This window comes from Cherax quadricarinatus, chromosome 45 (assembly GCF_038502225.1).
Source record: "Cherax quadricarinatus isolate ZL_2023a chromosome 45, ASM3850222v1, whole genome shotgun sequence".
Classification (NCBI taxonomy): domain Eukaryota; kingdom Metazoa; phylum Arthropoda; class Malacostraca; order Decapoda; family Parastacidae; genus Cherax; species Cherax quadricarinatus.
The window spans coordinates 12217488-12232482 of NC_091336.1; the positions used below are offsets into that span (position 1 = coordinate 12217488).

Here is a 14995-nt window from a genome sequence, read left to right on the forward strand (position 1 = left end):
ATAATTTATTCTACTGTACAACTATGACAATTCTTAGTGTTAAGTAGTCTGTAAGCCAATAATGTTAAGTTGGCCCATAATCCCTAGGCATAATAGAGGCTCTTTGCATTGCAACCCATTATTGTAAATACAAAATCTCAATGTACTATTTGCAAGGACAAAAATAAATAAATAAAACCAAGGCCTGTGGTAATGATGCCTGACTGTGATCTGGGTTGGGGCATTAATTAGTGGAGTGTAACTGTTTAAACCTAGAATTTGCTTATACAAAATACAAATACAAATTTTTATACCTTTTACATAGCCCATTATTTTACTGTTGAAAACAGATATTGAAGTCTCCCAGTATTGCTGTCTCACAATTGTTAAGATAAGATAAGATAAGATTTCGTTCGGATTTTTAACCCCGGAGGGTTAGCCACCCAGGATAACCCAAGAAAGTCAGTGCGTCATCGAGGACTGTCTAACTTATTTCCATTGGGGTCCTTAATCTTGTCCCCCAGGATGCGACCCACACCAGTCGACTAACACCCGGGTACCTATTTGCTGCTAGGTGAACAGGACAACAGGTGTAAGGAAACGTGTCGAAATGTTTCCACCCGCCGGGAATCGAACCCGGGCCCTCCGTGTGTGAAGCGGGAGCTTTAGCCACCAGGCCACCAGGCCTGGACAAGACTTTCGAAAAGCCCCCTAAGAACTGGTCTTGGGTGGCAGGGTATTACAACTAGTTCCTACTAAGATGGGCTTGGTCTTAGGAAGCAACACTTCAAATCATAGAATCTCCAGTTTATTGTCATTTAAATCAGGTCTTAGATTATAGGCTGTCATATCTTATGTAGGCACATACCCCACCACCTTTTCTTTACCTATCTGTGTGTTTTATATTGTAACCTATTTTGACCTCGTCAGTCACTGTATCGTCCAACCAGGATTCAGAGATGGCTATAACTGCTGCCTGAGTTCTGTTAGCTAGAATCGTAATCTCTGCCAATTTTGGAAAAAGTGATCTTGCATTGACATGAATAAAGTGAAGGCCTGTTTTCATAAAACTGTCATAATCATCAATATATGGCAAGGGGTCATTTGTGTTAAACTTAGGTAAATCAATGTCATCATTACTAAAGTGGATGAAAGTAACTACAGTGGACCCCCGCTTAACGATCACCTCCAAATGCGACCAATTATGTAAGTGTATTTATGTAAGTGCATTTGTACGTGTATGTTTGGGGGTCTGAAATGGACTAATCTACTTCACAATATTCCTTATGGGAAAAAATTCGGTCAGTACTGGCACCTGAACATACTACTGGAATGAAAAAAGTTCGTTAACCGGGGGTCCACTGTACTTTTTAGGTTATCCTTGGTAATTGACACTCGTGTTACTACATATGTATGATACAGGTACCAATGTGTACCTGTACCTGTTTAATTTAAGCATAAGATTAAATTACCGTACTTGAACCTCATGGGACTCTATATGATTTGAATGCGCTGTATGACCTTGGTGGTTTAATGCTTAGTGTTGATTATAATACACGATTTGAAATTTTTAGTGGTTTTATGCAGTAAATTATCTTGACTTTATTATAACCAGACTAGTTCGCCTTTAATGATGATAAGAGATGACAATTAGGGAAAGGGTAGGCACTTAGGTTCTAATTCAGTACAATCTTTAGTAATTTAACTTTTTAGGTAAGACTTGAGCCAGTTTAAAAGTAATGTAAGACTGTAGGTAGCTTATATATTAAAATGGTGATAAAACCTTAAGTGGACTCTACATATGTACAGTATCTAGTTTGTGGGAAACTGAAGATGGCAGGTGAACAGTGAAGATGTGATAAGGTGCTCCCAAAAAATTCTGACCACCAGTGGTATAAGATTAAGCCATTGTAGGTGGAACTGATAAGGAAACTGGGAGATAAGTACATACAAAGTGCATCTTTCCTATTAGAATTTTAAGTTTATAGGTAACTTAATGAATAGAGATTATCCCCCTCATATTTACTGTTTATTACGAGTTAAATAAAATTGGAAAGTAGGAAGAATAAAAAGTTCAATCAACCACAAAAAAGGCCCCCCCTTTAGTGATACCTAATTATCAACAGAAATTAAACAATGCTTGTAGCATCCATTTTCAGTATGTATTTATAAAATTTACATATCTTCTACCTCCTCCTCCATCACCAGAATTAGTGTGAAGGAACTGGAAATATTGTTCACATGTTCACACAGATTTAGTAATTCCCTCTTCATTATAATAATATTGCACTGCACCATTTTTAATTTTGTAAATGAACAGTCAAATCTGACATTTCCTGTTTTAGTGGCCAAAGTGAGTAATATTTACATATTTTAGACTGCAGGCTGACTTGAGATGTCTAGACCTAAAATAATTTGGTTCCCAACTTACTTTTTAAGGGTAGATCACCCATCCCAGTTCCCTCAAGTAATAGCATTATGTTCTGTTAATCCTTCTGTGGTACTTATTGAAATACTGTATGTACGTATTTGAACGTTTTGAAACTTTGGTAAATTAAAAATACTGACCAGAGATACTCCAGCCAAGCTGTATTCTTATGTTGGTTTGCATGTGGCTGGCAGCAACAGCCTGGTTGATCAGGCCCTAATTCACCATGAGGCCTGGTCATGGACAAGGCTGTGGGGATGTTGACCCCCTGTTACAAAAAACGCGATTCTAAAAGCTTAGAGATCTCCAGTGAATACTAGAAAGGACTGCCCTTCTAGCATCCAGCCTGTTACTGGGTTTTCGTAACAAGTAGTCAGTATCCTTGTCCAATTATCCATTAAAATTCAGTATGGTTCAATAGTGCTTTAGGATTACAACTGGTAGGCTACTAACTAGAGAAATTAAAATTTAATAAATTTATTAAGTCTATAAGTTGTCTAGAGGTATATTATCAAAGTAAATTAAATCACAGCAATCAAAATAAAATCAATCTCTCGAGTTCAATATTATTGTGCTGAAAGCACATCACATTTATAATTCTTAAGTACCGTCAGGTACATTAACATTTAATAAGATATTACAAATATGTACAAGTAAGTGTGTGTATGCGTGTAAGTGCTCTTAAGTAGTTAGCTATGTCTCAAGACTCGAATAAGACTTAAACAAGTGACTGACAAAGTCCTCAAATAAACTAACTTCTTGACCGACTGGCAACCCGAACAGTCAGCTTGAACAACAAAGAATGCTAAGCCCAATAGCAATACAATATCAAGCGACTGCAACACAGAATTAGGAACTGGGAAATAATATAACGACACTAAGTAGGGACCATCAGCAGATCCTCCACGAAAGTTACAAAACTCCCATAATACTGAAGCTATGTTCAGCATAGGTAAAACTGTGACTGTGACAATACACAGGAACCAGTACAAAATTAGGTCAGAAGCTATAGCTAAGGACCTGAGATGTTCAGAGTGTCTAAGTGACACACAACCTCAGTACAACGTCGAAAATCACTAAGTCTTTACAATGTTCTGAGAACAGAGTTCTACAGAACTAACAAGAATAATGAGACAGACAATCTGTCCAACCACCAAGCGAGTCTCCAGCAGACTGTCAGACAGACAAGCTGTCCAACCAGCAAGCGAGTCTCCAGCAGACTGTCAGACAGACAAGCTGTCCAACCAGCAAGCGAGTCTCCAGCAGACTGTCTGACAGACTATCTGTCCAACCAGCAAGCGAGTCTCTAGCAGACTGACAATTTCACGAGAGGTGAGGACACCCCCCCCTCGATCACGTGATAGCTACATGGACAACTGCAGCTCAGAAGCCGGCAGTATAACGAGCGACAAGCGATAATTACAGTAGTTTGACAATCAAGACTAACTGAGCACATTTTATATACATCCTAACAACATAAGCTAAATAACAATATAAAAGTCAAATAATAATATAAAGTCATACATTTACGATTTAGCTATTATCGCAAATATAAGCAATATAAAATTAAATGAAAAGATAATATACATTACATATATACATAATAATTGTAACCCATTCAGGGGTTGCAACACCCCCCACCTCGAGTACCCTCCAGGTGTACTGTATTTAATCTGCAGGAGTTTGTCATGGAACAGCAGAATTACAGTACTCTTTCCCTCCAATTTTTATAATATCCTGGAGTTTTACCTGGAGAGAGTTCCGGGGGTCAACGCCCCCGCGGCCCGGTCTGAGACCAGGCCTCCTGGTGGATCAGAGCCTGATCAACCAGGCTGTTGCTGCTGGCTGCACGCAAACCAACATACGAGCCACAGCCCGGCTGATCCGGAACTGACTTTAGGTGCTTGTCCAGTGCCAGCTTGAAGACTGCCAGGGGTCTGTTGGTAATCCCCCTTATGTGTGCTGGGAGGCAGTTGAACAGTCTCGGGCCCCTGACACTTATTGTATGGTCTCTTAACGTGCTAGTGACACCCCTGCTTTTCATTGGGGGGATGGTGCATCGTCTGCCAAGTCTTTTGCTTTCGTAGTGAGTGATTTTCGTGTGCAAGTTCGGTACTAGTCTCTCTAGGATTTTCCAGGTGTATATAATCATGTATCTCTCCCTCCTGCGTTCCAGGGAATACAGGTTTAGGAACCTCAAGCGCTCCCAATAATTGAGGTGTTTTATCTCCGTTATGCGCGCCGTGAAAGTTCTCTGTACATTTTCTAGGTCGGCAATTTCACCTGCCTTGAAAGGTGCTGTTAGTGTGCAGCAATATTCCAGCCTAGATAGAACAAGTGACCTGAAGAGTGTCATCATGGGCTTGGCCTCCCTAGTTTTGAAGGTTCTCATTATCCATCCTGTCATTTTTCTAGCAGATGCGATTGATACAATGTTATGGTCCTTGAAGGTGAGATCCTCCGACATGATCACTCCCAAGTCTTTGACGTTGGTGTTTCGCTCTATTTTGTGGCCAGAATTTGTTTTGTACTCTGATGAAGATTTAATTTCCTCATGTTTACCATATCTGAGTAATTGAAATTTCTCATCGTTGAACTTCATATTGTTTTCTGCAGCCCACTGAAAGATTTGGTTGATGTCTGCCTGGAGCTTTGCAGTGTCTGCAATGGAAGACACTGTCATGCAGATTCGGGTGTCATCTGCAAAGGAAGACACGGTGCTGTGGCTGACATCCTTGTCTATGTCGGATATAAGGATGAGGAACAAGATGGGAGCGAGTACTGTGCCTTGTGGAACAGAGCTTTTCACCGTAGCTGCCTCGGACTTTACTCTGTTGACGACTACTCTGTGTTCTGTTAGTGAGGAAATTATAGATCCATCGACTGACTTTTCCTGTTATTCCTTTAGCACGCATTTTGTGCGCTATTACGCCATGGTCACACTTGTCGAAGGCTTTTGCAAAGTCTGTATATATTACATCTGCATTCTTTTTGTCTTCTAGTGCATTTAGGACCTTGTCGTAGTGGTCCAATAATTGAGACAGACAGGAGCGACCTGTTCTAAACCCATGTTGCCCTGGGTTGTGTAACTGATGGGTTTCTAGATGTGTGGTGATCTTGCTTCTTAGGACCCTTTCAAAGATTTTTATGATATGGGATGTTAGTGCTATTGGTCTGTAGTTCTTTGCTGTTGCTTTACTGCCCCCTTTGTGGAGTGGGGCTATGTCTGTTGTTTTTAGTAACTGTGGGACGACCCCCGTGTCCATGCTCCCTCTCCATAGGATGGAAAAGGCTCGTGATAGGGGCTTCTTGCAGTTCTTGATGAACACAGAGTTCCATGAGTCTGGCCCTGGGGCAGAGTGCATGGGCATGTCATTTATCGCCTGTTCGAAGTCATTTGGCGTCAGGATAACATCGGATAGGCTTGTGTTAATCAAATTTTGTGGCTCTCTCATAAAAAATTCATTTTGATCTTCGACTCTCAGTCTGGTTAGCGGCTTGCTAAAAACTGAGTCATATTGGGACTTGAGTAGCTCACTCATTTCCTTGCTGTCATCTGTGTAGGACCCATCTTGTTTAAGTAGGGGCCCAATACTGGACGTTGTTCTCGATTTTGATTTGGCATAGGAGAAGAAATACTTTGGGTTTCTTTCGATTTCATTTATGGCTTTTAGTTCTTCCCACGATTCCTGACTCCTAAAGGATTCTTTTAGCTTAAGTTCGATGCTTGCTATTTCTCTGACCAGTGTCTCCCTACGCATTTCAGATATATTGACCTCTTTTAGCCGCTCTGTTATTCTTTTCCGTCGCCTGTAAAGGGAGCGCCTGTCTCTTTCTGTTTTACATCTACTCCTCCTTTTTCTTAGAGGAATAAGCCTTGTGCATACATCGAGTGCCACCGAGTTAATCTGTTCTAGGCATAAGTTGGGGTCTGTGTTGCTTAGTATATCTTCCCAGCTTATATCGGTTAGGACTTGGTTTACTTGGTCCCACTTTGTTTTTGTTATTGAAGTTGAATTTGGTGAATGCTCCCTTGTGACTAATCTCATTATGTCGGTCTGGGGCTCCGCGCATACATGACTGAACCTCAATTATGTTGTGATCTGAGTATATTGTTTTTGATATGGTGATATTTCTTATCAGATCATCATTGTTAGTGAAGATGAGGTCTAGTGTATTCTCCAGTCTAGTAGGCTTTATTATTTGCTGGTTTAAATTGAATTTTGTGCAGAGATTTAAAAGCTCGCGTGAGTGTGAGTTTTCATCAGAGCTGCCTCCTGGTGTTATTACTGCAACAATATTATTTGCTATATTCCTCCATTTTAGGTGCCTTAAGTTGAAATCCCCCAGGAGCAAGATGTTGGGTGCAGGAGCTGGAAGGTTTTCCAGACAGTGGTCAATTTTTAACAGCTGTTCCTGGAATTGCTGGGATGTTGCATCCGGAGGCTTGTAGACTATCACAATGACTAGGTTTTGGTTCTCGACCTTTACTGCTAAAACTTCCACTACATCATTTGAGGCATTTAGCAGTTCTGTGCAAACAAGTGACTCTGCAATGTACAGGCCAACCATCCCCTTTTGCCTGTTCACTCTGTCACATCTGTATAGGTTGTAACCTGGGATCCATATTTCGTTGTCCAAGTGATCCTTTATGTGGGTCTCAGTGAAAGCCGCGAACATTGCCTTTGCCTCTGCAAGCAGTCCACGGATGAAAGGTATTTTGTTATTTGTTGCTGGCTTTAGACCCTGTATATTTGCAAAGAAGAATGTTATCGGACTGGTGGTATTGTTGGTACTGGGGGGGGATTTTTTTTCCGGCATTAGTATCTGTATCTGTTGGTTTGGAGTGGAGGCCATCGACTGTGGTTCCACTCCAGGAATGACTGGATTTGGTGTACGATTTCTGCCATTTCCTGCCAGTTTTTTTTCCTTCCTGGCACTAAAAAACCTCTCCCTCTTGAGTGGCTGTGGCTACCCAGGTTTTCCCATGGCCTGGATGTTTTGTATCTTTTTGTCCCCTTTAGATGGTATGCCTGGCAATTTAAGTTATAGCACAGTCTTTCCTGTACTGAAGAGGTACACAGTTCAGGGTGAAAAAGCTTACAGGAAGGGAGTTTGCATTTTCCTGTTGTCATATGGGCATGGCATTTCCTAGGGTGGTCATAGTTGCACGTCCCATCTGTTTTTCCAGATTTCCCATGCCAGCAGATACCGAGTGCATAGTATGTGCACAGGCTTGGTTTCCGTTTGCCTTGGGTTTCTGTGACTGTATTCCCTGTTGGTGCATGTTTCCCTGTCTTACTTCTATCCTCCCTAGCACCAACAATGGAGCTCCCACCAGTTGTTTTTGGTAATATATCCTCACTATTGCTAGTTGAGTCCTCTTGTTTGCTATTTCCTGCGGTATTTCTAGTTTGCAATATTGGTTTTATCTTATCTTTGACTACACTTGTTTCCCTACTATGGCTCCTGTCCCCTATGAGGTCATTTATATGTATTCCTTCCTGCGTATAATTCCCGACTACCTGGACAAAATCTCCAGCTTCACCATTACTGTCTCCCAGGATACTATCCAGAAGGAGAACGTAGAATATAACTTTGGTATAACTGTGTCTAGCATTAGGAATAATATTAGGAGAGAAGTAAATAATGAAGATGATTGTTATAGGAATGCAGTTAGAAGCCTGAGTAGATCTATAACCCACTATGATAACATGAACGTAGATAAGTATGTTTATGGAGCAACTTGCAATGTGAACAGACTGACTGATGTTGTAGTGGCCAGGCTTAGGCTTGGTTACAAGTACTTCTGGCAGTTTGGGAGACACACAGATGATGATCAAACTAAATGTAAATTATGTGATCAGGCATATGGTCACTGTCTTGAACACTATGTGCTTAATTGTCCACTTATTGAGGAATACAGAGACAGACAGTATAATAACCTATGTGACATGTCAAGATATCTTATTAATGAAAATAAGATACCAGATATACTAAGCAAATTTCCTAAATTTGCTTGTAACAGATAAGTGAACTATAGATATGTAGATATAAATCCATATGTATTCCTGTTAACCCTTTGGGGCCTAGTTCCTAGGCCTTTTGTGTATCCACATGCTCTCGCGCTACCGTCCACAGGATGGATATGGGGTGCACAATAAACTAGCCACTTCGGTGGCAAAATCTAATCTGTCTCCCAGGACAGCATCTCCAGCTTCCCCATTACTGTCTCCCAGGACAGCACCTCCAGCTTCCCCATTACTGTCTCCCAGGACAGCACCTCCAGCTTCACCATTACTGTCTCCCAGGACAGCACCTCCAGCTTCCCCATTACTGTCTCCCAGGACAGCACTATCAGCCCCCCATTTACTGACTACCAGGACATCATCTCCAGCCTTACAGTTTCTGACTACATGGCCAGTATCAAGGGCAATACCATTCAGCCCGGACTTTTTATGTTCCCATCCAGTTCTATAGTTTTTCAAAATAATAAAATAATGTATTTAAACACAAATGATGTTCAGATTATCACTGTTACTATGCCACCAGATCTTCATCAACAATGAGTTCCATAAATCATCGAGTGGGAAGCAGTTTCCAACAGTCAATCCTTCAACAGGGGAGGTCATCACCATGGTGGAGGAAGGTGACAAGGTAAGTACAGCAGATATTTATCTGTCTGGAAACATATCGTTGCACTATTGTGGTACATGTAGTTTTATCTACTGCTTTTATCTCTTGGTGAACTCAGGGTGAACACTGTATTGAAGCAAAGACCATCATCAGAAGAGTACTGTGTAACCAATGGGAAATACTGTAGTGGGGGATGTAATTGTAAGTGCTTGCAAATGGGTCTTCATCCAAGGAATTGGAGTCGCCCTTCTCTTCATGGGTTAATTCTGATTGCCTACTATTACACAGGCACTATAAGACCCCTAAGAGTATAGCACTCCCTGATGAGTGTAATAGTAATTATAAGGTCTAGATGGTTAGATTCAGTACTATATAAATATTCTTGCCTAACTCACGAAATCGTAATGACACGATTGCAAGCAAACTATACCACGGGCGGGGATAGAACCTGCGATCAGAGTCTCTTGAGACTCTCTGATCGTGGGTTCTATCCCCGCCTGTGGTATGATTCTTACGTGTTAATCAACTTGGTACATATATCACTTCAATCATGCAAGGTATGAGTTTTTATGAGATTGGCACAACTGTGACTTGAGCTAAATCAATGTACCAGATCATGAAACTAGTACTGTACTGTATGCGTAATTTCCCGAGACCTCTAGCATGTTGACTGTAATTAGCTTAGAATGACAGAAACCAGGAAACTCTTGCGACAAAATTCCCATTTAGATATATTTTTCCCCTGAAATCCAGTGTGATTCTAATGTAGTTTTGAAGCTACAGGTAATACGTGTCCAAATTAAAATTTACTGCATCAAGATATTAATCATGGAGGTGGGAAGTAGAGTGCCTCCACTCTATAGGGATGGTGTGGCGATGTTGCAGTACAGATAGTCATCTGAACTGTGATGTCAGCATGCTTCTGGCAAGACAGTAATTGAGTGAATGATGGTGAAAGTGTTTCTTCTATTTTGGGTCACTCTTCCTCACTGGGAGATGGCCAGCATTAAAAAAATGAAAGATAATGTACAGGTATTGACAAAGGGATAGGACAATTCCCAATAAATTATTAATCAAAGGGAGGCAGATTGTGTATGAAGCAAAATATAACCCAAAAAATGGAGGATAGATCATGTACTGGGTCTATTACATTTGTAACTAACCCATAAAATTTGTTATTCACTATAATAAGTTTAACTGTATGATTAACACTTGAATTACCCACATACATATACTGTATAACTGTCAGGGGAAAATCTGTGTATTATTAATGCTCTACTAAATATAAATATACAGGTCTCTTCAACATTCGCGAGGGTTAGGGGATCAAGAGCCTCGCGAATGTTGAAAAATCGTGAATGTTTGGTGCCCCAATATATTGTAGGGAATTATAATACTTCTTCCTTAACTTGTTGAGCCATGAACAATCATAAAATACATGAAAACGTCGTAAATTGTACTAAATACATACATGTTATGGTTTAATAACATATATATTATTAAATACCACTGCCTCCACTTCCTCGACCACTGTGAGTCCCTACTACCCTCCCTCCGACCCCCTGAACTGGCAGCCAGCCCTCCCACCAGTGTGGTGAGTGTTTTGTTTGTTCATTATTTGCTATTAAACTACAGTATAAATAATGTAAACCCATTCATGACTGCATATTGGAATGGCTATTCGGACAGGTATTGGACGGTGACATCATGTGTTTACTCTTGAACACAGCAAAGAATCAAACATTTCTGCTACTGCTAATAATAACAGTAGTAGTAGTAGTAGTAATAATAATAATATAATAATAATAATAAATACGATAGAATTGAAGAAGGAAATTGTACAGAAATACGAGGGAGTGGTTGACACATCGTCAGTGTGGCTTTGTTTATGCTGGAGTGAGCATTAATATCTGTGCTCTTCCAAACATTTCACAATAATTCATTGTGTTTGGTGCTTGTAGATTGGCAGCCTCAACCACTGCCTCAACCACTGCCTCTACCACTGCCTCTACCACTCCAGTCGCACTCAATCTACAAGCACCAAACACAATGAATTATTGTGAAATGTTTGGAAGAGCACAGATATTAATGCTCACTCCAGCATAAACAGCCACACTGACGATGTGTCAACCACTCCCTCGTATTTTTGTACAATTTCCTTCTTCAATTCTATTGTATTTATTATTATTATAATTTATTATTATTATTATTATTAGCATTATTACTACTACTACTACTATTGTTATTAGCAGTAGCAGAAATGTTTGATTCTTTGCTGTGTTCAAGAGTAAACACATGATGTCACCGTCCAATACCTGTCCAAATAGCCATTCCAATATGCAGTCATGAATGGGTTTACATTATTTATACTGTAGTTTAATAGCAAATAATGAACAAACAAAACACTCGCCACACTGGTGGGAGGGCTGGCTGCCAGTTGCGGGGGTTGGAGGGAGGGTAGTAGGGACTCGCAGGTGGCGGGAAACTTAAATGTGATTTGGCGGCTGGGAATTTGGAGGCTGGGAATTTGGCAGTTGGTAATTCGCGAATGTGTGAAGCCCGCGAAAGTTGAAAACGTGAATGTTGAGGGAGACCTGTAATGGCACTTGGCTAATTTAGTCATTGACTACTTGGAGATGTGTAGCTGATTTGTGTAACTACCCTGTTATAAAAAGATCATTTCTCTTGGGGATGAAAGCTGCTACTTTGAAGTTTTTACAGATCATACTTGACTTGGTAAATTGTTGTACAAAGAAGAGTGTCTGCATTGAATTATTAGTCAAATTATATTGAGGAAGAAATATGCCACCCTAGATATGGAATATGGCAAATGATACTTCATTTTATCAAAATTATGTATCTGCAGAACATTGTCAGCCTACATCAGCATCCTGATGTTCTGCTGATGCTTACTTGATAATTATTAAATTTTTGAAATTCCCCTCAATAAATTGAAAGGTAAAAATCTGTCAAATGGAATAGCATGTGAGAGGAGTCGTGGTCAAATATACATGTATTGTAATTTCATTTACAAATGTTCTTAAAGATGTTAGGTTGATGGCATCAGAATTCTGATGTTTCATTGATCTGATTAAGGGTTTTTATGGATATCACGCTAGCCTTTACCCAGGGGTCTAACTTGATACAGCCTCTTCTCACTTAGTGATGTACTCGTTTATCGACAACTCGTACTTACAATGGGCTCTGACCAGTATGCATACCTATATAATGTATATTAGAGCTGATTTCCTCTATTCTGTTTATCACAATATACATGTACAGTACACTTCTGTATAAACATTTAAAAATATACCAGAAATGTTATAAATGGTGCGAAGGTGACATTAAAACATCAGAGATGGTTGACACAAACCCAATACCATTATACGTAGTATGCTCCTCGCTTAGTGACGAATTCGTTTACCGACGTGGTCTTAGGAACGAAATTCCATCGTTAAGTGAGGAGAGGCTGTATTTGTCATGTAAACATTTACCCTGGGTATGCTCCTTCCTGGTAACACATTCCTGGCATTAAAGCTATTATTTTTTTTAGGTAGTGTTGTGTACTAATTAAAGTACTACTAATAAATACTGTGAACACTAATTTGCTTAAAACCACAGGCTGATGTTGAAAAAGCAGTGAGAGCAGCTCGTCAAGCTTTTGAACTTAACTCTGAATGGCGGCAGATGGATGCATATGATCGTGGGCGCCTCATAAATCGGTTGGCTGATCTTGTAGAGCGTGACAAAGTTTATCTAGCTGTAAGTGAAGTTTACATTTAAATAAATGGTACTGTCATTTATAATATAGTATGTTACACAGTACAGTACTGTATCACAAGATTTGTCCACATTTTTATAAATTAGTTTAACTATACATACTAATATTTTTATGAAAAAATTAATAACCAAAGCATTTTAATTTTCCAGAGCCTCGAGACCCTTGATAATGGAAAACCATACACAAATTCTATCATGGTAGATGTTGAACTTGCTGTTAGAAATCTACGCTACTTTGCTGGTTGGGCCGATAAGATTCATGGCCAGACCATTCCCACTGATGGTCCACACTTTGCTTACACGAGGCATGAACCAATTGGTGTTTGTGGTCAGATCATTCCCTGGAACTTCCCTCTTCTCATGCAGGCTTGGAAGTTTGGACCTGCTCTTGCTACAGGTATATAGTAATGTAAACATAAAAAATTTACAGGAAAATTTATTTTTGTTCACCGTTTATGCTTGGATTTGTCCTCGATTTTATCACTTTTGGAAACTAAAATATTTTAGGTTATGGTAAATATATTGAAGGAATAGAACTTGCACAGTATTATGAAAAGCTAAAATAATTCAAGTACTGCATTAGCATTTCAGTCAGTGGTGTAGAATAATTGTGTAAAATACGACAGCAATACTTGGGTCATGGACACTACACCTACCATCCGACTTATGACCTGTTCGACGTACGTCCACTCGACTTACGACCGTGTGTCTGGCAGCCGGGCTGCCAAATGCATGGTCAGACTCTGCAGTATAATGTGAGCCTTTATTAACAATGTTTCGCCCACACAAGTAGAGGAAGTAGTTATACATGTGGTGGAAATATCAGCTGGTACATGAGAAGGAAAGGTTACAAAAGCTATGGCTTGGGTAGCATAAAAAATAGGTAGTGCAAATGTATGTGGATGGATGGATTTGAGAAGGCATGGCCAGTTTGGGACAACAGGCCTGCTACAGTGTTCGTTCTTTTATGTTCTTACGTAATAGAGAAGGGACACTGAAACATGCCTTCTCAAATCCATCCATATAAGAACAAAAGGAAAGAGGAACACTGCAATGGGCTTGCTGGCCCATACTAGGCAGGTCCTTCACAAATCCAACCCACTAACAGAACAAATGCTACCCAAGCAATAAGCTCAGGTGCAAGTCCCGCTCAAATCCAACTCCTATCACTCGATTAATTCCCCCCCCCCCCCCAACAAGTCGGCCGTCTCCCACCGAGGCAGGGTGACCCAAAAAAAAAAAGAAAGAAAATCCCCAAAAAGAAAATACTTTCATCATCATTCAACACTTTCACCACACTCGCACATTATCACTGTTTTTGCAGAGGTGCTCAGAATACAACAGTTTAGAAGCATACACATATAAAGATACACAACATATCCCTCCAAACTGCCAATATCCCAAACCCCTCCTTTAAAGTGCAGGCATTGTAATTCCCATTTCCAGGACTCAAGTCCGACTATATGAAAATAACAGGTTTCCCTGAATCCCTTCACTAAATATTATCCTGCTCACACTCCAACAGATCGTCAGGTCCCAAGTACCATTCGTCTCCATTCACTCCTATCTAACACGCTCACGCACGCTTGCTGGAAGTCCAAGCCCCTTGCCCACAAAACCTCCTTTACCCCCTCTCTCCAACCCTTTCGAGGACGACCCCTACCCCGCCTTCCTTCCCCTATAGATTTATATGCTTTCCATGTCATTCTACTTTGATCCATTCTCTCTAAATGACCAAACCACCTCAACCCCTCTTCTGCCCTCTGACTAATACTTTTATTAACTCCACACCTTTTCCTAATTTCCACACTCTGAATTTTCTGCATAATATTTACACCACACATTGCCCTTAAACAGGACATCTCCACTGCCTCCAACCGTCTCCTCGCTGCTGCATTTACCACCCAAGCTTCACACCCATATAAGAGTGTTGGTACTACTAAATACTCAAGTATTTATCCAACCTAAATTTGAAACTACCCAAGCCTTAGCTTTTATAACCTTTCTTTCTCTTGTAGCAGCTGCAAATGTTCTATGTGGAAAAAGACACTTGTGTACAGTTCAGGACATTTATTAAAGGAAACGTTTTGCCATGAGTGGCTTCTTCAGTCCTAATACAGAGAAAACTAAGAAAACGCGTATATATAGTGGCAGGAGCCAGGTAAAGTGTCG

The 14995-nt window shown here is 40.3% G+C and overlaps 1 protein-coding gene across 1 annotated transcript in view; it reads left to right on the top strand.

Annotated features, from left to right (window-relative positions):
* Positions 1 to 14995, top strand: part of LOC128694845 (aldehyde dehydrogenase, mitochondrial) — a 38429-nt gene that overhangs the window by 3121 nt on the left and 20313 nt on the right. Inside the window, exons 2-4 of the mRNA XM_070094296.1 lie at positions 8960 to 9064; positions 12665 to 12805; positions 12974 to 13220. Of these exons, the coding sequence (XP_069950397.1) occupies positions 8960 to 9064; positions 12665 to 12805; positions 12974 to 13220 (493 nt within the window). The remainder of the gene's footprint in view (positions 1 to 8959; positions 9065 to 12664; positions 12806 to 12973; positions 13221 to 14995) is intronic.